Source organism: Lepisosteus platostomus, chromosome 20 (assembly GCF_059453375.1).
Source record: "Lepisosteus platostomus isolate fLepPlt1 chromosome 20, fLepPlt1.hap1, whole genome shotgun sequence".
In the NCBI taxonomy this organism is placed as follows: Eukaryota; Metazoa; Chordata; class Actinopteri; order Semionotiformes; family Lepisosteidae; genus Lepisosteus; species Lepisosteus platostomus.
In genome coordinates, this window is record NC_142630.1 from 17,158,891 (window position 1) to 17,184,415 (window position 25,525).

The 25,525-nt window shown below is 46.0% G+C and overlaps 4 protein-coding genes across 9 annotated transcripts in view; 3 read left to right on the top strand and 1 right to left on the bottom strand.

The window, feature by feature from the left end:
• The window catches only part of gnao1a (guanine nucleotide binding protein (G protein), alpha activating activity polypeptide O, a), a 96,818-nt gene extending 90,638 nt beyond the window's left edge, over window positions 1-6,180 (top strand). Inside the window, exons 7-8 of one of the 2 annotated variants that reach the window (XM_088613980.1) lie at window positions 1,879-2,032; window positions 3,827-6,180. In XM_088613980.1, the coding sequence (XP_088470106.1) occupies window positions 1,879-2,032; window positions 3,827-4,014 (342 nt within the window). In that variant the 3' untranslated portion in view covers window positions 4,015-6,180. The remainder of the gene's footprint in view (window positions 1-1,878; window positions 2,033-3,826) is intronic. The other variant, XM_088613982.1, reaches the window with a different exon arrangement.
• hsf4 (heat shock transcription factor 4) overlaps window positions 1-25,525 on the top strand; it is a 99,874-nt gene that overhangs the window by 59,932 nt on the left and 14,417 nt on the right. Inside the window, exon 2 of the mRNA XM_088613975.1 lies at window positions 21,782-23,986. Coding sequence (XP_088470101.1) covers window positions 23,861-23,986 — 126 coding nt within the window. The 5' untranslated portion in view covers window positions 21,782-23,860. The remainder of the gene's footprint in view (window positions 1-21,781; window positions 23,987-25,525) is intronic.
• tradd (tnfrsf1a-associated via death domain) lies at window positions 10,365-16,338 on the bottom strand. Of its 2 annotated transcripts, XM_088613985.1 has the most exons (7): window positions 16,117-16,338; window positions 15,614-15,738; window positions 14,856-14,939; window positions 14,572-14,722; window positions 13,430-13,710; window positions 12,478-12,640; window positions 10,365-11,580 (listed from the first exon to the last, which is right to left on the bottom strand). In XM_088613985.1, the coding sequence occupies exons 3-7, from the start codon at window positions 14,874-14,876 to the stop codon at window positions 11,282-11,284; spliced, it is 915 nt and encodes a 304-aa protein (XP_088470111.1). In that variant the 5' UTR covers window positions 14,877-14,939; window positions 15,614-15,738; window positions 16,117-16,338; the 3' UTR covers window positions 10,365-11,281. The 2 variants fall into 2 exon arrangements, with proteins under 2 accessions (XP_088470111.1, XP_088470110.1); XM_088613984.1 differs by lacking the exon at window positions 15,614-15,738.
• Window positions 18,641-22,184, top strand: fbxl8 (F-box and leucine-rich repeat protein 8). Of its 4 annotated transcripts, none has more exons than XM_088613979.1 (4): window positions 18,641-19,035; window positions 19,558-19,735; window positions 19,937-20,032; window positions 20,193-22,184. In XM_088613979.1, exons 2-4 carry the CDS (start codon window positions 19,647-19,649, stop codon window positions 21,172-21,174), a joined length of 1,167 nt encoding a protein of 388 aa, XP_088470105.1. In that variant the 5' UTR covers window positions 18,641-19,035; window positions 19,558-19,646; the 3' UTR covers window positions 21,175-22,184. The 4 variants fall into 4 exon arrangements, with proteins under 4 accessions (XP_088470105.1, XP_088470102.1, XP_088470103.1 ...); XM_088613976.1 differs by having other exon boundaries at window positions 19,592-19,735; XM_088613977.1 differs by lacking the exon at window positions 19,937-20,032 and having other exon boundaries at window positions 18,642-19,035; window positions 19,592-19,730.

Sequence of the window (25,525 nt, forward strand, 5' to 3'; positions counted from 1 at the left end):
CATCGATTTGAAACCTGATGTTGTTGCGTTGGGAAAGTGCTGATGGCTTCCCAGCGGTAGTTTTTCGGTTTCCTGCATTTTGGTTCGCGTGGCAGACTAAATGCCACCGTGCGGAAGAGCTCGGTGAAGACGTAAGTCAGGAGCACTTCCTGGTACTCTTGAGAGGTCAGGCGGTGGAAGGACAGCGACGGGTTTTTGTGTCTCTATGTCTCCTCCAATTGTAGGAAAAACTTCAGAAAACAAAACTCCCTTTTTTGCTCATTTATGTTCCCCCAATACTGTATCAGTCAACCCGTTTCCCAGGGCACCTCTCTGCTCCACAGCCCCACATGAGCAATAACTCCACGGCCGGCCTGGGCTCCACACACCTCGACTGCCCCTCAACGCTGCCTTTCCACTGTAATTCTGTATTAAAGTGGCTGTCAATTTGTTAATAAATCCTTAGCTGCTGTAATTATTTATTGACTGGTGATAATGTATTTATTAGTTCTGTAAGTTAATAAAGCGCCAGCTGTTTCACACTGCGAGCTTGTGTTTGATTCCAGTCTGGTCTCCTTGCGCCGCTTCTGTCTCCTTCTGTGTTGAGAAAGCGCGCGGAGTGACGGTCCGGTCTCGGCGGGAAGCAGATTGTCTCGTTTCGAAGTGGGATTGCACGTGAAAGCACCAGTTTCCGCATCTTCTCACTCGCACCAAGGGTGTCAAATTCTGTTGCCACCTTCGTGCCTTCACAAGACGTTTCTGTTTGCACTGTTCTCATATTTTAAATGCTCGAATGTTCATTTGACCTCCTCACTGCTAACCCTGAGCTCAGCTCTGGCTGTGTGTGCTGAAGAGCCTTGCTCAGTGCTAAACCCCAATGTTTTGATTTGTTAGTTGTATTGTGGTAAATTAGAGTGTCATTAAATGCTCACTAAAATGCTAACGTGGAGTCCAAAAATATAATGTAGACTGCTAGTTAATTAAAATGATAACATATCTTAGCATTTGGTTAACTGTGTTGTTCTGCGTTAAGTTGTCATGATCTGTGCACCTGCTCAGATTTGTACTCACTGGTTTCTGCTGGAAAGGACTACTCTCTCTCTGGAGGGCTTGGTCACTCTTGGCTTGAGCTCCAGCGAGCTGTGCTGTCTTCTCCAGCAGGAAGACAGCGATTCCTGCTCTGCAGAGTGAATTGGAAAGCTGGAGGAATCTGAGGAGATGAGAACTTCTCTCCCTCTCTTCTCCATCTGCATCTGCTGTCTTTATTGTTGTGAGGTTGTTAAAGGACCTTCACCCATATAGGTATCAGCAGGTTTGATATTCAACAACTGATCGTGTTTGTTACTGACTGAATAAACTGCTTTAGCATTTGTGAGTAAAGCAGGGTGGCACTGGAACACAGGAAGGTCCAATCCCTGTTTGAACTTCAGCACGCAGGGAGGCGCCTTCCGTGATCTAGACACAATTATTCTGAGAAAACCCTGCTGATAGAGAACTGTGTGTGAATCTAAAATGTAACAAAGACCTTTTCCACTCTGCGTTTTTTTCTTTGGTTAAAGTAGTGCTTGTTTCTCAAGAGATGCGTGTAAAACTGTGAATTCAGAATGAGACGAGGGACTGTTTTTCCCTGTGTGGCACATTCTCTACCTCCCGGCTGCAGTTGTTGTGTGCATTGTAAGGCTGCAGCTGCTGACTGAATGACCCTTGTACCCTGCTGTCTTATTTTTAATACAAGTGCTTGACTTTTTGACTAATGCTTTTGGGAACCTTCTGAGCATTATCACTCGGATATAACAACCCCTGCTTTTATTTTCGGAGCTAACCTTTCCTCTCTCTCTCTCTCTGTCCCTGTCTCTCTCTTCCTCCCTTGCTCTCCTCCTCCTCCTCTTTCTGCTGCAGAACCGCATGCACGAGTCACTCATGCTCTTCGATTCCATCTGTAACAACAAATTCTTCATTGACACTTCCATCATTCTCTTCCTCAACAAGAAAGACTTGTTTGCTGAGAAGATCAAGAAGTCACCCTTGACCATCTGCTTCCCAGAGTACACAGGTAAGACAGCCTGTCGCTGCCTGGGCTGGGAGGCACTTTCTGGGACTGGGAGCCTCCCCCTGATCCTCTTGGGGCTGGGCTAAAACCAGCTGCCTGCCCAGTGAGGCACAGTTCAGCAGGTGAAATTCAAGGAAGCTCAGGAAAAAGGCATCTGAGGGCTAAAGGTTCAGTCTTCAAGCGCAGTGGGTCACCTGATGTTTCCTTACCTACAGAAGACAGATGTGGGTCATCTGACGTTTCCTTATCTATAGAAGACAGATCCTGCTGCTGTTTTGATTGGCAGACTGTCCCCAAGGAAGCAGCTGTGTGCTTTATTGTCCATTAAGCAGTTTTGATGCCAGACCAGCTGTGTTTTTTGCTCTTGAGGGGCCATGTGGTGATGTCACTCTCCAGCCACCCACAGGCCTGCGGTCTGCTGCAGGTGGATCTGTGCATCTGGGTCCTGCCCTGCCTGTCAGTGGGAACTCAGAGCCCTGACAACAATAGCACGCTGTGATTGGCTGGCTGAAGGGGTCAAGCTCTTGACGGCACGATTTGACAGGAGCCAGGGGCCCCATTAGCTTACATTGGCCTCATTGTCTCACTGGACTTTCAAGAAGCTCCCTGGAGCTCGAGTGCTGAGTTGCATAAGTGCGGATAGTGACTTAAGAGGAACTGACTGTGAGCTTCAGAAAAGAGAATTTTAGTGTGAAAGTGCTCCCGTTTCCTGCCACCACCCAGAAACGTGCAGGTTAGGTTGGGTTGGCTTTTGTAAACCTTCCCTTTCCAGGGGGTTTCAAGTGGACTTCAGATGTTACTTGCACTGGGGGCCAAACATGTGCTGGCTATGGGACTGTATGCACCACACAAGCAGAGGGGACACCTGTTCTCCCTCATCTATGGGCATTCTGGTATTCTGCTGTGCTTCTGCATGTTCAGATGAAAACCCTGCTGAAAAGGTAAATTGAAAATTCAAATGACTCAAGACTAGAGCAATTATCCTCAGAGGTATTCTTCTGAATCTTCAATTGTCTTTTGTTTCATTAAAAGCTGTAGCTTGGCTTGGTGCTTGTGGCTGAGGATGGCTTTCAAAATGTTGTTTTCCAGGTTCTTTTCTTTCAGGCTCACTGGAGCAATCTAGCTGGCAAACTTCACTTTTTAACGCTGAAATGGTCCTGCATACACCAATATCATGGACACCTGGGGTGTATCCTATAGATTCTAATCTAGCCAGCTCAATCACTTCTGTGGAACTGTGTATCAGCAGTCCATGCCCGATTCTTCCAGGGAGCAGCAGTGCCACTGGGGCTGGTGACTGTCACGTTGAGGAATGAGGCTCGTCTCAGTGCTCAGGCGTTTGCAGACGTGGAGATCTACCAGTGTATGAGAGAGTCTGGAAGTTTTTTCTGGAAGTGACTAAGCCGAAGGCTTTTTTGTCTGACTTTATTTCGGTGAAGTGTTTTGGTTTGCTTGTCGTGAGCGATTCCTGCTGCTGTCAGTCCAGAAAGTGTTTGTCCTGTGGAAGGTAGGCAGAAAACACCTGTCACAGACACCATGTGGGTGTCTGCACACTAGGAGTTTGACCTAGCTGGGCATTTTGTTGGATTTTATTTTCAAGTTAAAAATACTGAGCTGCATGGTTATGGATGCAGGTGTGATGTGTGTTTAAGGGGTACCCTGTCAGTTGCAGAGGCCAGTGAGAAGTGTGGGGGGGTGTACCCCACATGGTTACCGGAGTTTGTGCGGTGCTATACTACAGGACTAAAACTATATTCACAGGGTTCCCTCTCTCTCTGTCACCCTGTGCTCCCCCAGGCCCCAACACCTACGAAGACGCAGCTGCCTACATCCAGGCCCAGTTCGAGAGCAAGAACCGCTCGCCCAACAAGGAGATCTACTGCCACATGACCTGCGCCACGGACACCAACAACATCCAGGTGGTGTTTGATGCCGTCACCGACATCATCATCGCCAACAACCTCCGAGGCTGCGGACTGTACTGACACATCTGTATAGTAACTGGTTTGGTAATGATTATTACAAATGCAAGTTGATAAATAAAACGCATAACGTATATATATAAAAACAAAAAAAGAACCTTTTTAGTTTGTCTCAAAGAGCTGCCAACAGAACAGATTTCTAATAGAAACCCAGCCCTACAGCTTGAGGACTAGAGAAAATGTACCCCTATCACTGTGTCTTCTTGTTTTAACAGAACAACCACCCTTTTTCTTACAAGAAACATGTCCTTTCTTTAATTTCATATTTCTAAATGTATGGATGTTCAATTTATTTATATTTATTGTGAATTTCCAGCACAGGGCTAGTTTGAGGTTTTTTTTGCCTCAGAAATTAGGTAATCTCACTAATAATAACAGCAACAACTATAATGATAATCATTAAAATATCTCTGGTGATTTTAGTCAGGGGACTGGGTTTTTCAGTGCTTAGTTCTGTTCAGCTTTTTGATCTTTTAGAGAAAAATAAAAGTGATTTTGAGGACACACAGGATTGCACCATATCAGCTCATTCTGTTTTCCACTCGAGGAACCTGACTTCTCCCCGTGATCCCCCTCTGAAACAGGGCTGGGCCTTTTCTAAACCCCTCACAATCTCATCAAGGGGGCGTGTCTTTTTCACAAGCCCTCATGAGCTCAGCAAGGGGGCATGTCTTCTTTTACAAGCCCCACTAGCTCAGCGAAGGGGGCGTGTCTTCTTTCACAAACCCCACTAGCTCAGCAAGGGGGCGTGTCTTCTTTCACAAGCCCCAAGAGCTCAGCAAGGGGGCGTGTCTTTCTTCACAAACCCCACTAGCTCTGCAAGGGGGTGTGTCTTTCCTCACAAGCCCCATGAGCTCAGCAAGGGGGCGTGTCTTTTTTCACAAACCCCATAAGCACAGCGAAGGGGGCGTGTCTTTCTTTACAAGCCCCATGAGTTCAGCAAGGGGGCGTGTCTTTCTTCGCAAGCCCCATGAGCTCAAGGGAGGGGTGTGTGTTGTTCTTCACTGTCCAACACTTCAAGAGGCATGTTTGCCAGTGAAATTTTGAGTGTCATATCAGTGCCAACCTTCTTTATGGCGGGCTTGAGATAGAAATAGAATACACTAGATTACTGTAACAAAAAGAACTATTAAATATCAGAGTAAGGAACTTCTACTTTTTTATTATTGTTAATTAATTTATTAATTTATTTATTTATCCTTGGGCCCCCACCTCCACTTCACCCCTCTGCTTATTACCTTCTGCCCTAAGGCACTTTTTTTAGTTCACTACAGGCTGGTTAATGGGACTTTCCTGTCACTGTTCCCCTACTGGTAGCATGACCTTTTGGCCTTTGTAAAAAAATAATAACAAGAAAAAAAAGAAAAAAAAAGAAATAAAAATAAAAAAACAAAAAAACAAGAACAACATAAATGAAAACACAAACATCAGTGGGAAAAACAAAGTGACCACTAGTGCAGGTCCGCCCAGGCGATGTGATGGGATACAGTGTGGAGACGGTGGCTGTTGGGCAGTGTGTTTCTGTAGGACACTATAGAGCTGGTTCTAGCAGAGTCTTTACAAGTAGAAGCTAAAAATGATGATAATGACCATGATAATAATAATAAAGTCTATTTCTTGTGCTTTGTAGCTACAGAACATTTTTCCCCTTTTTTAAAAGTTTTGCAACGGTTCTAAGAGTCATTATACCGTTCTTATGTACCCATGTCAATGTCGCTGAACTGTCCCTCTTCCTTTGCCTGTTCTCCCTGCATCGCAGTGTCTTTACTAGCCTGGAGTATTTTTCAATCCACTTGGGAATACAGCTGCCTCTGCAGGCAGCGTGGCTGTACAGGATTATATGCGCTTTTCTCTTAGTTGAAATTGTAATCTAATCTGAACTGCCTTTCTTCACCTTCCAGGTCTGTATAAAAAAAGCACAGCTCTCACTGACCAGTAGATTTGGAAAGATGTTACCCCTTTTAGCCTTTTTGCTCTGAAAAAAAAAGAATACTGTGTATTATATATACCAGTTAGAATCTCTTTTCATTTTTCTTTTTTTCAGTGAATGCTGTTTCGTGCTGCTTTTTACTTCCTTTATAGTGAATGGTGTTTCTCTCATGTGGGATGTTTGTGCTGCAAACCAATCGAATGTAGTGTTTACATTAAAGCCACAGTTTTCATGACTAATTCTTTGTCAGTTCTACTTTGATTGCGAACTTTGACCCCTTCACAGAGTCACTCTTGTGTCAGACGCAATAATAATGATGATGATTACTGAGCTTACAATATTATTCACTGGAAGCAGAAAGAAGGAAGAATAGCACTAAAGAAAATGACTAAATGAGTGAAATGTAAAGAGGGACCGAATCTGTTAGGAGTTAGACCTGGGGTGCCGGACTCAGTCCCTCATTTCTCGCGATCCTTGTTCCACCTGAGCTCTCATTTGCTTTGTTGTTCAAACTATTTAATGAACTGCAGAACTCCTGTCATACTCCAAACTTTTAAAGAAGTGTTAAAAGCAACTCTACTTAGAATAAAGTGGCTGTTTTGGGTAAGCAACTGTGAAGGACCTCAAGAACCGTCCTGCGTGTGTCAGACTGTGAAAACAAATGTGTTAGATGTTTAGCTGATGACTGACTCCCACTGGAACAAGAACCAGGGGAGACACCGGGCCACGGGGAGGAGTGTCTGACTCCCCAGTCCCAGACACGGCCGGTCTGTCGGCGGACGTCGTGAGGATGTTTGTCTACAGCCGCATGTTGGGCGCTGGCATTCAACTGTTGGGGGGTTTTAAGAAGGAGCCATGCTCTGCTGGGAGGGTAAACAGGATCTTCAGGACCACGTTCTTGCAGAGACTCATCTTTTGTCCTCATCATTGTTTCTTCATGCTTCAAGTTTCTGTATTGATGTTTGTAAAAGCTGATGGCAGCTTTTTAGAGTTTAAAACTGACCAAGTTAAACAGTCAAGGAATGATGCCTGTTGCAATGTTGCAATGAAGAACTGGAGTTGCCTCCTCTGTTTTAAAACACAACAGATTAGCAAAGGGGTCGTGATGTTTCTTCAGTCAAAAAACTGTTCTCTAATACAGGAACTGTTCAGCCTGGTCCTGGAGGACCACACACACCTGCTGGTTTTGAGCCTAATTACCTAATTGAAGCTTTAATTAAACTAATACGCTTAAGCTTGATTGAAATATTTACAAGTTTTTTTTCCCCTCAGAGGTTAGGATTTTATTTTAAATGCAATAGTCAAATGGGAACCTCCAACATATTTAAGACCTGTAAATATAGTCAAGAAGTTTAAATTAATCCTTTATTAACTCAATTACGAGTTCTTTTGTGTAACTCAGAGTTTGGGAGCAGCAATAGGTGTGTGTGTGTGTGGGAGCCCTGATCGGGAATTGTCACATGAGCTGTGAGGGATAGCTATCCAGCTATGCTGTTGAAGCTCACAATCTTTAGTCATTGAGACACTAACATCTCCACTCACTAGACGGCTCCTGTTTTTGTAATAATGTAAGTCCAGTTCATCACGTTACGGGTTTCTGGTACTTAATTAGGATTAGTTCTTGATCTTGAAAAAAATAATTTATGAAAACAGGCCACTCATCCCACAAGACCTCACCATTTCCAGCTGAGAGATTCTTGATTTGTTCACAACACTAAGCTTAGCTCAGAAAGAGACCAGCATCTCCACTGTTATTCTGTGTAAAAAATAGTTTCCAGTAAACACGTTCATACTGAATTTTAACAAGCTTCCAGCTCAATCCTAGCATTCCTTTTACTGAACCTATTCTGAACCGACATGGTCATGTTCTCTATGAAACTTCTATGAAAAAGTCAGATATCTGTTATCCTTGTTACCGCATCCATTGGTGTTGTCTCCCAATACACATGGTTTATGTTTATTGAACAAATGTGAACTTAGCATGTTTTAAGACACCTGAAACCTTCTTTTACAATTGGATTTCTCCTGAAGAATAAATTGGCTGTAAAAAAGATATATGTCTTCCTTCTTTTAATTCAGAAATCCTCAAATCCACTTCTGCACAGCTCTTGACCAGCTGTTAATTGCTTGATTGGGCCAGTTTTACAGCTTCTCTCAGCTCCTCAGGTCCTGTCGATTTAAAGAGACTGAGAAAACTCACAGCATCATAGTCCTCCAGGACTGGAGCTGGGAATCCTCAATTGTCTTCATTTCAAGTATGTGTTTGAGGGGTACAGCCATGGTCCTGGAGAGCCCAAGTCCAGTTAGTCTCATATTGTAGGTCACCAGTTTTTAAAGACTGGGAACACCAGTAAACACTGGGAACACCTTCTTAAATAAAAAGAGCTCTGGTCCTTGAGGGCTAAAAGAGTACTCAGATTGTGGTCTCAAATGATCTCTTCACTGCTTACTTTAACAAATCACCAGCTGTGTCGATCACAGTGAAATTGTTCCAAGTCTTTGGAGATCTGTAGAACCTGCTGGACTAAGGCTCTCCGGTACCTAGGCAGGTGTAGCACCCCAGGAGCTGAAGACACACAACATCACCATGTTGGAAAGCTGGGCTGGTCGCGGCCAGTCACACTGGAGCAGGAGCAGGCGACACGGCCACCAGAATAGTGCCAAGGAGAGCCAGGAGGTAAGGAGACGAAAGCTAAAGTAAGAATCTTCTCTTCTCTCTCCATGCTACCTCTGGAAAGCCTCACTTCAGGAAGGTACTTTTTTGGTGCAATCATAAGAACTGGGGAAGTGTTTGTTTGGTTGTATGAAGCCAATGATCAGCGCTGTTGGGCAATCAAGAGCTCAGGCAGAATAAACTCTCAAGAAATTCCAGGAACGTGGATTGTTTTTTGGGGGGCAGCTGCAACATTTCATTTTAAACAGAGTAACATCAAGTTTCATTTAGTAACTGTAATCTGCCAGAATTTAAAAAAAGTTTTGAAATGATCAGGATAAAAATAATAAGAATGGTCCCATAAGACAAACAATTGAGACTAAAATAAACAATATCAGTACCCTGATGCAAAGGATTTAAACTGCAACTGCTCAGATGGTGTTATATCACAGAGTTATTTATGGAGGGTGCGTGCTTGCTGACTGTTGCTAGGAACCATTGAAAATGAAATTTATCTCAAGGTCACGTGGTTGTTCCATGAAGCACAACTGATAAATTAGATAGAATGTGTACAGGAAAAACCCAGGAGCTTCTCATTTGAAGGCCATGAAAAGTGGTATCCTCTACTGCATTAATCCAATGTTAAGAAAGTATTGTTCCTAAAGATTAAGGGTAAGGTTAGAGAGCATGCTTATTGTGTTAATAAAATGCAATTGGAATTATGGTGCATATTTGATACTGTATATGCAAAAGTTAACAAAACACTGTCTTTGCGCTGAGTCTGTTTTCAGAACATGGCTGGAAAAGAGCATGGAGACAAAGCAGTGAAAGTAAATGTCTGTTGTAAGGGAAGGTTGAAAGGCTCTGTAGTTCTTTGTTAATGTCCTCTGCATCAGTTGTCATCTTGAAGGTAGCGTCAGTTCTAGGTATGCTCCGGAGAAGCCCATTAAACCACAGTCTCCTTGTAATCTGTGGCCTCAATTCCCAAATGGTTTCCTAGAGTGGGTTTAACACAGCACTGCTACTGTGCCGTCACTTTTGCACTGGACTGAATTGTAGCTCATGGTTGTGGCTTTCATCTGAACCCAATCAGATCTCTATCTGACACCGTCAGCTGATTTGCTGTGGGTCCAATCCATCAACAACATGACACAGCTGCATGAAGGAACGCCACAGAAGAAGAGATTAAAAATCTAGCCCATTTTCTTTTACCACAAGGCCACTGACAAATCTGCTGTCATCAGTCAGGAATGGTGAAGTCAGAGAAATCAATTGTGTATCCTGTGCACATTTTCTTTCTTTAAAAAAAGATCTAAGAACCTGCCTCCGTGGTTTATAAATAGCCCATGTTATGCAGCATGACACCAGAGTGGCAGCGCTGAAGGCAATCAGGCCTGCTAAAGGATGAGCAGCTCTGCGGTTCAGCTGCAAGCACAGATGAACTGCAACACACAAAAGGGCTATCTGCTGAGGAGAGCGACATACAGACACCAACACCTAAACTCTAGTTAGTCCCTTCTGTAAGCCTCACCACTTAATTACAAACAATGAGAGGAAGTGATGCAGGAGATTTCTAAGAAGAAGTGAAAGATGTCAATGTTGTGGTTATGTTTCTCATGTGCGTCTGTCTCGGATGTAGCTCCTCTGCCTCACCGATTCCAGGATTGGGGTTCTTAGGAGCACAGTGCCTTTTCCTACTCACAACTTCAGAGCTGCTTCTGTTTTAAAAACCATTCTTCTGTTCTGGCAACAAAAAATACATGAAGATCCTTTATTTTCCTTACAATTTTTAATTAAAAATCTCACCTCACATATTCTTCCAAAACAAATTCCAGATTCAAATATCTTTGATGCCCAAACCCAGGTTAAACTCCAACCTCAGAGAACAATTTGAGACCCACTAATTTTTACATGCAAGGATTCAGTTGTCAGATGCACTTTTGTAAATCACAGAGGTCAGAGACTGAAAGACGTACTGCAGTGTTTCAAATACACTGAGTCGTGTTCCAGTACCACAGCTGGGAGTCATGGCTCCAGAATGTCCCAACAGCTGGAGTTGTGCTCCAGAGGGGAAAATCCTCCTTCCAGTGCAGCAAAGAAGAGGAAATAGGAGAATGAACTTCCCAGTAGTTGTGGTTCAGGACAGCTGAAGCCTAAACCAGTTTTCATTTGAATTAGCACCAGTGTCCTCTCTGGTCTCTTTTACAGCATAAATGACCTGAGGCACAATGGGAGTTCTCTTTAGCTTCATTTTTAGTTATTCACTTTACATCATTTTTTTGTTCCCCAAAAATCTTTACATAAAGGAGGTAATATTCCCTTTGGCTACAGCTGCAGCAACAGTTCCACAGCTGAACGCACATACTGGGTGTAAAAATTAACTTGGCACAATGTTATAACAGTAATGAACAATGACACTGAAAGGCTTTTTAAACTGGAATAACCGAGCAGAATTTCTTTTTTTATGCCTCCTTCATAATTCTGTGCCTTTCTCCCCTAAAAAAGAAGGACGTCAGACTTTTTTCACATCTCGCCACGGCACCTTAATGGCCGGGACGTTGTGCAAACTGGCCGCAAGGACACTGGGCATCTCTACCACCTACAAAAAAAAAGAAAGGGTGGAAACGTCGCTGAGAGGCATGCGATATGCCAGATGGGTTTTGCTCTGGCACACAGTCGGCGGGCAGTTACTCCTGGGGCTGGACGTCCAGCAGGATTTCTGCAATGCCGATGAGCTTGTTCTCCTCCAGGGCTCTGATCAGGCGGCTCAGCTTGGCAGCCTTGCCCTCTGCCTGGATGAACTTGCTGAGCAGCTGGTACGCCTGCTCATACAGGCCGTCCCGCTCGTACTCGTAGGCCAGGTTGTCGATGGCCGAGCCCTTCAGCGCCTTGCAGCTTCTCTGCAGGGAGCGCCCCACTTTCTTCCAGTCCTTTCCGATGTGACTTGCAAAGCCCTGCTGGTCGGCCGTCGTCAGCTGCCTGTCACCTGCAAGGGAGGAGACGTCTCATGGTCACAGCCGCACCGAACCGGCCAACTGCACGTCCACGTCGGGCCAGCGCCCGGCTCCAGCTGGCCATCTCCCACTTGTTTGCACGGATGAAAAACGACTTACAGGTTGGTAAAGAAAGACTAAAAAGATTTATTTGGCAATGTGCGCCAAGATGCTTGGTTTCTTTGCTAGGGGAATAAAGAGGTGTTATATGGGCAAAATTGCCAGAGGCAACAATAAATCCAAAGTACATTTTCCGGCGGCTGGAGAGCCATAGCTATTTTTTATTTGAATGCCTGGCAGTGCGTGATGGATCAGGTAACGTGCACCCACAGACTGTCCCTGGTGAGAGATGTATACTGGGCACAGACTTTCCAAGTTCTGATTATTCTCATTTTATTTGTCTGACTTCAGATTCATCGCTGCTGCTGTCGTGGCTCCAAACTAAGGAAGGGAATCGAGTTTAAGCAGCTGCACAAATAACTCAGTTAAAACCTCTTTCACTCATGCTTCTGCCTCGATCCTTGCAATGGTGTAAAATCTCAAGCCTGTGTGAGAATTAATGGCCGTGCACATTGAGCAGAGCGCTTCAGCACTTCGAATGGCTCCGAGCTACAAATGGCACATTCTTGTTTTAACTACGCCACCCAACCTGTGACACTGGACCACGGAGCTCAGCCCTTCTCCTCTTTACTGGCTGAGCCACTCCGGAGCCTCTCGCCCAACTGTGGGATTTGGGGAGCATGGTCCGGAGCCCCCTGGCTAGGAGAGTACCACACCCTGTGCTGTGACACCTCTACTGTCAGAGGGACACCATTCAGCAGGACAGCACTGGCCGGACTAACCAAGAAAAGAATTAGCGAAACTGAAAAACGAGGAGTCGACGGCCTTACCGAACATCCTGTTTTGGAAGAGGAAGGAGTTGCTGGGCAGCTGGGTGTCTCCCCCTACGGAGACCAGGGGCTGGGCGCTGGAGGGGGGCTCTCTGTCCCCGAGGACCAGGCTCTGCAGCTGCTGCTCCAGCTCGGACACCTCCTCGTCCTGTAGCCGGTCCGGCTGCAATCAGAAGACAGGACAGGATTTTCAGTGCCAGGGGTTAGCGAGGAGCACAGCCAGTGAGGCTCCCCCATTTCCCTCCTGAGAGCCGTCCTGGAGCCTCCGGGAGCCTGGAATTCCAGCCTCTCCCGGATCTACCATCTGCTGCCATGGAAACGGGCTCAGAATCGCGGAGCAATGCAATGGACACTGTGAGGGTTTGAGAAAAAAAAGAGCATAAAACTAAAATATCGCTGGAAGAAAGAAACAAGAACATCTAACTGTATGAACAAACAAAACACAAGGTAAAAAAGGTCATTTGTTGGGAGTGATCGCCCAGGACTCTAGCTGAAACAGAGGAACAATGTTCTAGTGTGTGTAACTTCAGATCTGCTTGGCATTTATGTTTATGTCCTTTACAAAGAAAAAGAGACTCGAAATGATGATGATGATTATTATAATTATTATTGCTTACACGTATATAGCGCTTTTCTGGACAATCCACTCAAAGCGCTTTACAGGTAATGGGGATCCTCTCCACCACCACCAATGTGCAGCCCCACCTGGATTAAGGACACCAAGTCCAGATGACACTGATCTACAGATACACTCAGGGCAGCTATAATGTGAAAAACGTTCAACAGTAAAGGGGAAATTAAGGGTAGGAACAGGTCAAACCTTATGATATTACCGTTTGTGCTGCTCCCTTCACATGGATTAGTATTATTGTGCTGCACATTAGGGAAAGGTTGAAACAGTACTTCTGCCCAGTGTTAAACAAACAATATAAAGCACAAAGCCGTTTCTCACCTGCGCCCTGTTAACATGATGGAGGCAAAGATCCACATCTGGAAGGCAGTTGTCCAGTGTCTCACTCCCAGCTTTGAGCTGGGTCTCGAAGGTGGGCTCCTTCAGGCCGGACAGTGTCCGGCTCAGGTGCTGGCCAAAGAACTGCTGCACCAGCCCGCTGGCGTAGCTCTGCAGGAACTTCCTGCACACCCCCTCATCCATGAACTTGATCTGGATGCCCAGGCTGGGCTGGGCATCGTGCAGCTTCAGAATTTCGTACCCCTCCAGGCCACCTGCCGCATCTGGAGGAGGGGGAGGTTATGAAAATATGTATACCATCACACAGAAACGTGCAGATAAAACAATAATAAACCAGATCAGCTCCAGAACCCTGCAGGAAGCCGGTGACTACAAGAGGAGCGTCCCTCCAGCCCCCACAGAGCCTGGGTCAAGGACGATGGGACAGGTGTGTGTGCATCAGGTGATCACGGGCAGAACCAGGGCCCACGGGCCTGCGAGAGGTCAACTGGCCAGCCCGCTCCCAAATACCTCACAGGAACCGGACCAGAACCCTATGTTTATACCATGCAGGCACTTCAATTCCTGTTCCCACCGGGATCTGAGAGCCAGAGGTTTTGAGTACAGGGGCCTACAGGCTGTAACAGAAAACTAACGGATTTCAACCACTGATAAGGGTCAGGGGTCACAGGAAGCCCCCGAACAAAACCATTAGATTGAGAAACTGGAAGAAACTGGCACGGCACTCAAAACAAAGTAAAACGTGGTCCAGTTTCACAGCCTGCAGTGGACACGCACACTGGAGACTGGGGTCTGGGGTCTGGTCACTGGGGTCCCCCTCACTTCTTCCTGCCTTTCTAGCATCCTGCAGCACTGCGCCTCACTGGACCGCCTTGTCCTGCCGCTCCTGGTGGAAATCGTCACCGCGCACGGTGCCCACGATTTAATTCAGGCCGGAGCAACAGTCAGCTCCCTACTTGCTTAATGGATTTCAGCACCGTTCAATTAAAGAAAGACTTCCCACTGCCCAGTCCTACGATTACTCAAATAAAATTCTTTTGGAAAGGGCTGACAAGGAGAAGGAAGACACTTGCAAGCCTTTCCCCATCGCCAGGCCGACACTCAAGAGGCGTCTCGCCGCCCACCTGACAGCGTCAGCTTCACGGCTTTGAACACCGCGAACCTCTTCTCTGGGTCCCTGAACAGCGCGGTGAGATCCTCCTCCCGAGAGCACGAGCACAGGAAGAGGAACAGGCTGCCCGACCACACGCCAGCGGCGCAGTCCGACGTCACTTTCTGGAAATGACAACATACAGGAGATTCAAATCTTGTGTGAAAAAAAGCAAAGGCTGGTGTGTTGCTTACACAGGTCAGAGCAAGGACTTAAAAACCCGCCACCTCCTCCTCCACCGCCCTGCGGCACAGTTACCTTTTCCTCCATCGTTTCCATTGGCCGGTCATCACTGTCCACTCTCTTCCGCCCAGACCGCGTCTCCTTAAAACGCCATGACTCCTGCAAAAGCCACCAGCAGGAGCGTCAGGCGGCGAGCGCCAGGACCTGAGGTCGCTGGAGAGCAGACCGGCCGCTCCACGGGCAGCAGATGACTGCGCTGGGTGAGGGCTGCTGCCCGTCCCTCCGCACTGGACACGCCCGGAACACGCCTGCCCCAGGCCTCACAATCGGTACCACAACAGCGCCCTCCTGGCACTCTCCTGCGAGAGCGCGCCCTGTTTCCCACGAGCCTGTGCCAGCCTTCACGGAAGAACCAGGGTGCACGGGTCAGGCTAGCCAGCCCGGTCCCAGATACCTCACAGGAACCGGACCAGAACCCTACGTTTATACCATGCAGGCACTTCAATTCCTGTTCCCACCGGGATCTGAGAGCCAGAGGTTTTGAGTACAGGGGCCTACAGGCTGTAACAGAAAACTAACGGATTTCAACCACTGACAAGGGTCAGGGGTCACAGGAAGACCCCGAACAAAGTGAACGTTAAAAAACTGGCCGTGTAAACAAAAACAAAGTTGAAAGCCGTCTGTTCTGAAACTCTCCCCTTTACTGAGAGAACAGATGTGTCGCTCCAGGGCCAAGAGCAGGGGGCCTTCTTAGCCGTGGGTCCGTGGGTCTCGCATCACACTGGCCAGGTGTGTCGAGCTGACCGCAGGTCCGGAGACAGCTCGAGACTGACCTCAGGCCCCGCGCGCTCTCTGCTCTTCCTGATGACCAGAAAAAGAGAAGGACTCTGCGACTCTGCTGCCAAGAGGACAGCTGTACAGTCTGAACACCATCCGCCGGCTGTACACTTCAGGTTTCCTGTAAGAATGGCCGCTGCTTAAAACTCTGAAGAGTCTACTTGCTCTTGTCAGAAATCGCTTTTGCTCTACTGCCATGACCGCAAACTGGCTGAGTTCGCTTTCACAACAATTCTTCTTAAAAGCTTTCGATCTCCACAGTTTGAACTTAGCATCCATTTATCTGGGTTTGATTTCGAGAAACATGCGATCGGGAAACGTCTTCAAACCATGCGCTTTTTACCCTCAGGACTAGGACAGAGGGAAAACCGAAAGTAAACTTTGAGAACTCCAAAGCATGTTTAAAGGTACCGTAAAAAGACTGATATATTTATCTGGGAAACTGGATATATTATAACCTGTGAAATCACAAATGAACATAATATACCCGTCAACTTACCGCTCTTTAACAACGCAAAGCGATTTCCTGTGTGGCGGCGCGTATCGCTGGGCACGAGTTGCTCATTAGAGAGGAGCTCCAGCGCTCCGGCAGGCGTGAGCTGCAGGTCGGGCTGAGCCCTGCAGATCCAGGAAGTGCCCGGAGCGCGGAAGAGCGAGCGAGCCCTCGCGGCCGGCCGGGCTGGCCCTGACTCCTCAGTCAGGTACGCGCGGCCGCCCCTGCACGGGGGCAGCTCGGGTCACATGACCGCTGGCCCCGAGCGCCGCATTCTAGACCTCAGGTCTGCTGTATGGAGACCATGCATTTTAGGTCATTAGCTCTTAGTTCTAACCTGCAGCTTGATTTACCTGTCTTTCTCAGGGGGGATTCTTGAATCGTAATGATTGTTCTTATATCTAAGAACATACATTCTTATATCTTTCTATATCTGGGTGGAGCAGTGGCTCTGTGGCTAAGGACCTGTGCCTGTGGCTGGAAGATTGCTGGTTCAAATCCCACAGCTGGCAGAGGAATCCTACTCTGGTGGGCCCCTGAGCAAGGCCCTTAACCCCAGCTGCTCCAGGGGCGCTGTACAATGGCTGACCCTGTGCTCTGACCCCAAGCTTCTCTCCCTGTCTGTGTGTGTCATGGAGAGCAAGCTGGGGTATGCGAAAAGACAAACTCCTAATGCAAGAAATTGTAAAGGGTTGATAAAATGATGCTATTATCTAATGATAGGGTCCTGTGTAAAAGTAGGAATACAGAAAGTGAGCTTTGAAATTTGACATGTTATCTCAAGTTATAAAAAAAATAACTTGCTATATTAAATTGGGCCAATAGAGTTTATAACACCCGCTCACGACACTCTATTCCTGGCTGGGCTGCAGGGCTGACTGCGCCGCAGGACACTGGACAGCCCCGCAGAGGAACGGCTCTGTGCAGCGGTCAGCATGCAGGCGGTGCTGACAGATCGCAGGACATTCGCAGGCTGTTAAATCCCATGGTGTTTCACGAGCATGAAAATAGATGTAAAGAAATACAACGAATGCTGTGTTTGTCTTGTCATACATAACCAAGGGTGTGTTATAAAACAAGTGAGTGATATTCATTCATCTTCTGCTTACATTTCCAACACGAGATTGGAATGGAAACAATAAAGATCAGCTTGAATGTCACTGTTTCTCTTTACTTCACTTTGGTTTGAAAATGCAGAGTGCTGAGGCCCACTACAGGTACACAAGCTATGAAAAATAACAGAATTGTTCTCCAGAACAGTCTTGTTTTCTCATAGTAGTCTATGACAGAAACACATGCTTCAGCATATTATCACTGACCCTAGGATTGTTTTTGGACTAAGACATTATCGACATGGCCCAATTCTTTCCATAAAATACAGTGCCGATCTTTCTCCATTATTGTGCAATGATTTTGCCTGACCAGTCATGGTCTGCAAAGGTCCCACTGATCCATAATTTCCTAAAAAAGTGGAAATGTTTATTGGGAACAAGCTGTTCCCTGTAATTACTGTACAAGACAGGAAACATACTTTACCTTTCACCTTACTGTCCTGGTTTTATTTTATATTTATTTCTCCACTCTATTAGGAATTTCTCTTTTGGTATATCTGAAAAACAGATACAAAATATTATTATCCAATATAGAACACTATATCCTCAAAAATGTATTAATTAATTACAGACTTCATAAAATAAAGAAGAGACTTGTTTGTACTGCTATATTAGCCTCCAGTGCTTCTGACAATAACCCAGCAGAGTCAGGATCTAATACTGAAAACTGAACCTGTCTCAGACACCACACGATAAGGGCCTGCAAGCATCTGGGACTTTCAGATGCTAGACTCCACTTGCTCAGAACTACACAATAGCAATCATGACTGACATACATCCCTTTGCAGAACGTGTAATGGAAATAGACTTGGGGTCAGAAATATACTAGCCTATACCGTTTTAATGTGTATGTTTGTTTTAAAACATTTCCAGCTATGCTTAAACAACTGTAAACCAAACATAACCAAAGAATTGCCATGCAGACTTAGAAATGTTGCAGTTTTCCAATATGTTTAGCATTCCATACCAGACTGAAGGCTCTCCTCTATTTCAGATGAGACTATGAATTCCTTCCTCATTGTGCCATTATGACACACAATCATTTTTGTCGAATGATTGGCGAATATCTCCAGTCTTGGATCTGGTAGGAGTGCACAGCACGATTGTCTGTATAGACCACTTGTTAAATTAAAGAAACCCACAACACCGTAATTGTTCTATGTCATTAGCAGTCGTTCTTATTTGCTCATAAACATGTTTATACTGCTTGTGTACCATAACCCTTAAGGTTTAAACTGTTAAGTCCGTACTTATGTTGCTATACGTACAATTCACGATTGTATTCCATGGAAAGAAATTTTCCATTACACGGAATTCCCGCAGAGTAACACACGGGTGTTTCACACCTCCTGCCTAGGTGGCGCTAGCGGGTGGAATGAGCATTATAGCAATTCACACACTCGTCTTTGTCCGCCTCCGCTCGTCGGTTGTTTTGAAGGCGAGGCTGCTCCAGCGCAGTAGAGTTTGAGAAACTGAACTGAAGTGTACCGCTTTCTTCTGGTGTCCGTGTCACCTGATGTATTTTTCCAGCTGACTTTACGGAGAAATTGAACTTTAAAAGATCTACTGCAGAATCAGTGCAGAACTCCTCCAATCGTCATCTCGCGAAGCAGCCACCAATTACGTAGTAGGAAGGGAGGACGCCAGCTGTGATTGGTTGAGGGAGACGCCTGGGTGCCCGCAGGGGGCGGTCCTTCCTTTGTGGCCTTGTTTTGTCGTGACGTCACGCCGGTAGCGAACACAGCAGCCTTGCTGATGAGCAGAGGGGAGCTATGCAGGACAGAGAGAAGAGTAGGGGTGGCCGGGCATACCGGTAAGATACTTTGCCAAATCACAACGGACAGTACAAACATGGAAGCAGAAGTGGGGGGTCCACAATCTTTTGGCGTTGGAAGCCTGTGATGAGTGAATTCTGAGTAAAATGTGTTCAGTCTGACCTCCAGCAATGAGACTCTGTTCGGGATAGTTATATCCTCTGTGTAAGATGTAAGCCTCCACAACTGTTAAAAATCCCTTGTCACGCCTTGATTGATCCATAATTGGACAGAAAAGAGAAAAATAAAGGTTCCGTGGTACACTGTTCTCTAATGAGCAGCTCCGCGGGTTACCTGAAGTCCGCCATACTTGTTGGTACAATTCAGTGTTTCTTAATAGTTTTATTTCTACTGTAGCTTGTTGATCTCATCTAAGCAAAACATTGTCTCCCACCTCTTCCCCCCAAGACCTTTCACTCTTCACCTCATTCTCAAGTGGGCTGTCAAACAGGCCGGAGTTATCAAATTAATAATAAAACGGGGAGCTGTATATTATTTTGAAATCTTTCCTGTTTTCTAAGTATGGGAATGATCAGAGCCCCTCTGTGTGCCCAGGAGCCTGGTGGAGTTACCAGAGGAGATCCTGGCTCAGATCTTCTCCTTCCTGCCGATGTGCGACAGGTACAGTGTCTCCCAGGTGTGCAGGTCATGGTCCCAGACGATGGCCAGCCCCTCCGTCTGGACCTGCACTGAGGTCAGGTGGGTCATGTCTGAATGGGTAAAACCCAAAGGTGAAAGGTGGTAGTGTACATATTCACTGTATAAAAATTCACTATTATGCTGAGTCCCCACATGCAAGCATCCTGGAATGGTTAATCACACAGTTTGGTTGGTGTGTTCGCCATAGTGTAGGTGCCACCCATCCTGTTCAGAAGTTAACTAGCTTTATTGGTTCAGTAGGTTCTGTTGCTACAAGCTGAGTTGCATGGGACAGTCTGAAGCTCCAGCTCTAACTGGGAGCTGCTCACTGCTGATGAGGCAAAAAATGTCAGGCAGGTCAGTGTTCAGCTCCTAGTCCACTTTGCTCAATATAAGAGGAAAAGTGTATAGTTTATCAAATATATACACACCAAAATAGTTACAGAGGCAACAGATGTGTTCGGCTTTTTTTGTTTGATCCAACTAATGAAATCTGCAATCTGCATCACTCTTGCAGCTGTGAGTCTGGAACAGAAGACCCTGGCTTCCAGCAGTTCTGCAAACTGCTCAGGAAGGTTCAGCGCCTGAAAATTGTGCTCAGTGACCTAAAGGAAATAAACAACCGGAACACAGCCATTAAAATTTTAAATTACGCCACAGATCGAGACAACAGACTCCGAACCCTGTGCGTCTCCTGCACCGGTGAATTCCCCCTGTTCTATTCTGGCGAGGACATTTTGAGAAGCATTGAGAGTGTCTGTCTGAACAAAGCCAGCGGCCTCTCGCTCAGGGAGGTGGACTTCAGGGACATGCCTTTTACACTCAAGGACTCCCTGATTAGGAACATTGCGAGAAGGAGCCCCGACCTGCAAAAGCTGTATATCAATAATCAGACTCTTGTGTGCAATGTGACCGCGGAGACAATTAAAGAGGTGCTGGCACTGTGTCCTAAGCTGCGTGTTCTTGGGGTCTTCTACGCCAGCTTGTCAGAGAAAGTGCTGAGTGCTCTCCTGGAGCCTCAACGACCTCCATTCTCCTTATTGGAGTTGTACTGCGAGCGCACAGACAAGTACATTCCTGCCATTTCCAAAGAGTTCTGGACTTCTCTGTGTGCCAGACACCCCTTGCTTTCCGTCAACACCATCTTAAATCATACTCTACCTGCCAAGAAGATTCTAAAGATTCTGCAACCTGGGATTCCGATCAAAAACCTGGAGCTGATCACATACACCTATCTGGTGAGGGAGATCGGCTTTGTGGCGGAGAGCTACTGCAGCACTTTGGAGAAGCTGGTGCTCCAGACAACCTCCTCCGAAGAGCTGAACTCTGCCCTCATCAGCCTGGCCCTTTGCTGTGGTGGTCTCAGGGAGATCCATTGCTACTGCGTAGTGTCGCAGGACGTGGTCCAGGCCTTCCTCTCCAGCTGTCCCCACCTGTGGAGGTACACGCTGAAGACCGTGAAGGAGCCTCACCCCTGGAGGTGCACCGTGCTCAGGTGAAGAGGAAGAAGTTGTTGCACACCTGATCTGCTGGGTCCTCCCTTCTGTATGTGTGTTTTATGCCATTGTCTTTCAGTTGACTTGCACAGCACTATCTCTGTGTATGCTAGCCTCTAGCATAGGAGCCAGAGAGATTAGAGAAACCCACTGACCCCCACAGATTCAATAACCTAGCTCATGGTGATATGGTAGAGACAGTCCCTTAATAAAAATGGCTTTAAATTCAGATGTTTCCATTTTATTCATAGTCAACTACATGGTCTGGTGCATCATGGGGAATTAGAAAAAAAAGGTGGCTTATTTTATATACGTGGCTGGTATGGTCATCCGGTGGTGAGTGCTGCTGTCTTAATTCTCTTGGGTGCTGGCTAAGATTCGGAACAAGGGAACCTTCTGTGTGGGCATTGCATGTTCTCCCCAAGTCTGCCTAGATTTCTTGGGGTGCTCTGGTTTCCTGTTTCTCCCAACTCCTGAAGCCATGGTGGTTGAGGTAAACTGAGTGTCTAAGCGTAGTCCCAGCTTGTACCCTTTGTCATCTGGGTGAGGCTCTGTCTCATAGTGACAATCCTCAGGAGGAGGTGAGAGTGAATGGATTACAGAAATATAGATGTATGATGTAATGCTTTTTTATATTCTTATTCTCACGTGTGTGTAAAAGCCTGGTATTTAACACAATGTATACAGTATAGACAGTTGACAATGGTTTTAGAGGGTCAAAAGAAATGACACAAACACAAATGACAAGCATTAAGTATTTTCTAATCTATTTTTCTATTTTTCAATCAATAGATTACTTGGAGTTACTGCTAAATGTTAGTTTAGTTTTAACCTTCTTTCAGTGCCTTTTCCTAGATTTATCATGAAATGTAGCTCTTATATTTATGAAACAGATTTTTGTTTTATTAGCAATCCAGTATTTATTTTGAAGTGCAATCGAACTGTTGCTGAAATTGTTATGGGAGAGTGTATTTATGAAGTCATTCTCTTAATTTAATTAAATTTCAACAAAACAGTGTCTGATGTCCTCTTTGATGGTGTGGAGTTACTTTATCAAACACAGATTTACATGCTGATTTCTTGTGGTAATTATTAAGGTTTCCCAGTATTGGAATACTGCATCCACAGAGCTTTTGGTGTAATACATCTGGATTATTGGGGATCTCTCTGGACATTGATCATGCAAAACTACAAGCCCTGAGCCGTGGAAAATGAGACATTTTAGTGTATTCGTTCCTCTGGGGCTCAAGGATAAATCTTTGCTCTCACCTGTTTCACACTTCTCACTGGCTCTCTGCTTTGTCACTCCAGCCTTGCAGCTCTTTCCATGCTTGGCACGCTCCTCTCCATACCTCTTCACAGTGTCCTGCCTCTTGTCCTGCTTGTTCTCCTCCGCTGCACCTCTGTGGGTGAACCAGATGCTCAGAAACATCAGGTTGCGGGCTCTGTGCCCACCTCTTCATGTCCCCCCTGTGCGCGCCATACTGTATGTGTGTTTTGTTGTTCTTTTTTATGCTATTGGACCATGTTCTGGAATGGTTTTAAATTTGTCAGCTTGGATAAAGGCGTTGGCTAAACGAATGATGATAGAAATGTAATGGGGCTGAATCTGTCAATTCTTGCTCTTGAAACAAGTTTTGTGGTTTTGGTTAAAGTTACGTGCTTTGAAATAAACATGCTACTAACACTTTTAAGGTGCTTAGTTAAATAACAGTTATAATAATAATAATAATAATAATATTGCTTACACTTATATAGCCCTTTTCTGGACACTCCACTCAAAGTGCTGTACAGGTAATGGGGATCCCCTCCACCACCACCAGTGTGCAGCCCCACCTGGATAATGCGACGGCTATCAGTGGGGAGGAGAACAGAGTGATGAAGCCAGTTCATTGATTATTAGGAGGCCATGATTGGTAAGGGCCAGAGGGAAATTTGGCCAGGATGCTGGGGTAACACCTTTACTCTTTTCAGAAAACACCCTGGGATTTGTAATGACCACAGAGAGTTAGGACCTCGGTTTTATGTCTCAGCCAAAGGACAGTGACAGTGCCTTTTTACGGTATTGTGTCTCCATCACTATACTGGGGCATTAGGAACCACATAGACCGCATGGTGAGCGCCCCCTACTGTATTTTTATTTAAAAAACAGTCCTTAAATAGTCTGGTCATTTTACAATTTTGTTTGGGGGGGACCACTATGGAAATGGGGTCTTGGGGTCTGCTTTGCAAGGATCCCTCTTTCCTCCGGTCAGCCCAGCCCTGGCAGTGGGCAGTCGCTGGGGGAGGAGGGCACGGCTGTGAGTCAGGCGGAAGGCAGCTGTGGGCTGTGTCAACCGGATTTGCAAGAGCCGCGTTCATTGAAAAACAAACCTTGGCACAAACTGCGGTAGCAGCACCGGACCACGCATTCTGTTGTGTGCTTTCAGCGGTTAGCACCGCTTCTCTGTGCTGTATTGTGCTAGGCATGACTGCGTGTGTTTTTCAGTGCATTGTGATGCCCTATATTGTTCCATTATTCGGCCCATTGTTGGGAGGGTATGGTGATACGGGCGCTTTGTGCTGACTGAGGAGAGCGTGCTAGCTCTGCTGATATGGCTCAGGAGAAGGACAGTGTCAGTCACCACCAGGAAAGCTCCCAGGCACGGAGATGGAATAGGACACAGTCGGCCCTGTTTTGTTCACAGCTATGCAGGAGTCTTCCAGTTCCCTCAGCATGGATGGAGCGTATACCAGCAACGTTCCAGCATTTCTCACCAAGCTCTGGACACTGGTAGAGGATCCAGAAACCAACCATCTCATCTGCTGGAGTGCTGTGAGTACAGAACCTTCCTCAGCGGCTCTGCTGGTCCTGGAGCTTTTTACTGGTGTAAAAATGTCTCGGGGGGGGATATGGCAGTAGTTTTATATTTCTTGGCTTGGCTCAAGGAAGTCTACCCACACGTCTCAAAGGAAGCTCAGTGTTTCTGAACAAAATTTCTATGCTAAAGACAGAGCAGTGTCCAGTGAGTGTGAAGAGGATAGACTGGCATCTTTTACAAAGTCATTTTTGCAAACTGACCCAGCAGGAGTGAGTTGCAGGGTTTGCCCGCTGAATGTGTTCTTTGTGGTATTGTTAAATTATTTTTCTTCAGTAATGCTCGATCAGTTACTGAGTACCTTTTCAGTGCTGGCTGGCCTTCAGTTCTGTGTGGCAGATAACAGCATGGTGTTGTGTTCTTCTGTGTGGTTTCCGTTCTGCAGTAAAATGTTTTGTTGTCTTGCGTTCACTGGTTTCAGAGATAAGTGGTGAATGGATCTGATCTAGAGCTGTGCAGTAGGTCAATGTGTTTCGTCCTTTGCTGGTGGAAGCTGGGGCTTGTGTGAGAGCTGGATGGCAGAGTCTGTTACAGATCAGCTGTACACCCCAGGCGCAGCAGCTGTGTCCTGTACAGCTGCATCTGTGGTCAGGGCTGCTGGTCCAGAGACTGGAGCTAACAGATCGCAGCAGGGAGCTGTGTGTGTCAGAATAAACATAATATAGAATATAGTGGGATCTGAGGATGCATCATGAAAATGATGAAACAGCTGTTAACTGTGGCCTTGCTCTCTCTTGCACTTGGAAGCTACCATAGCCTGCAGTTCTTATAAGCATAGATGTCCTCAAGTGGAGCCCAGCTGTGGTCCTCGTGCAGACGTGTTCAGTTTGCTAGTTCAGTGTTCAACACTTATTTACTGAGATGGAGAAAGGTTGAGGCAGGATAAGGCAGTCCCTGGCTCAGAGTGTTGTGTCTTGTCTCTCTGTGACATTGCTCACATATGATGAGCTCAAGCCCAGCTGCTCTGACAAGGTACACGATTGTTCAACTTTGACTGCAGTGTTAGTCAGGAGGCTCTGAAACAGGTGCAGTGTGGAAATTAAGTTTTGCTGTAGGTGTAATACTTACCTCTTCAATAAGGAAAAGGTTATATGATTCTGCCATGTATATTTGTGGTGTTTTGTTCAAGAATGTATGCCTAAACAGCTTTTATTCTAGTTGTTTGTAAGCAAAAATATTAATCATGCCAGGAAAAACTAACCAAATACACCGTGCTCTCTGGAGAGCTCTGGGGAGCTTTGCAGGGATTCAGACTGGCCAAAAAATAAATAAAAAAAAGTACAGGACTCCCTTTCCATAACTGTGCTTGGACAGACAGATAATAACATTGAAAACACTGACTACACAAACCTCATCCTTATTTGGTCCTGAACATTTAATCACATTGCAAAACATGTAAAATCTGTAATTATGCATATGGAGAATTTCAATGACCTTTAATGAAACATTTTAAAGCCTTTGTGCTGGGTGTGATACCGGGAGACTTTACCAGCATG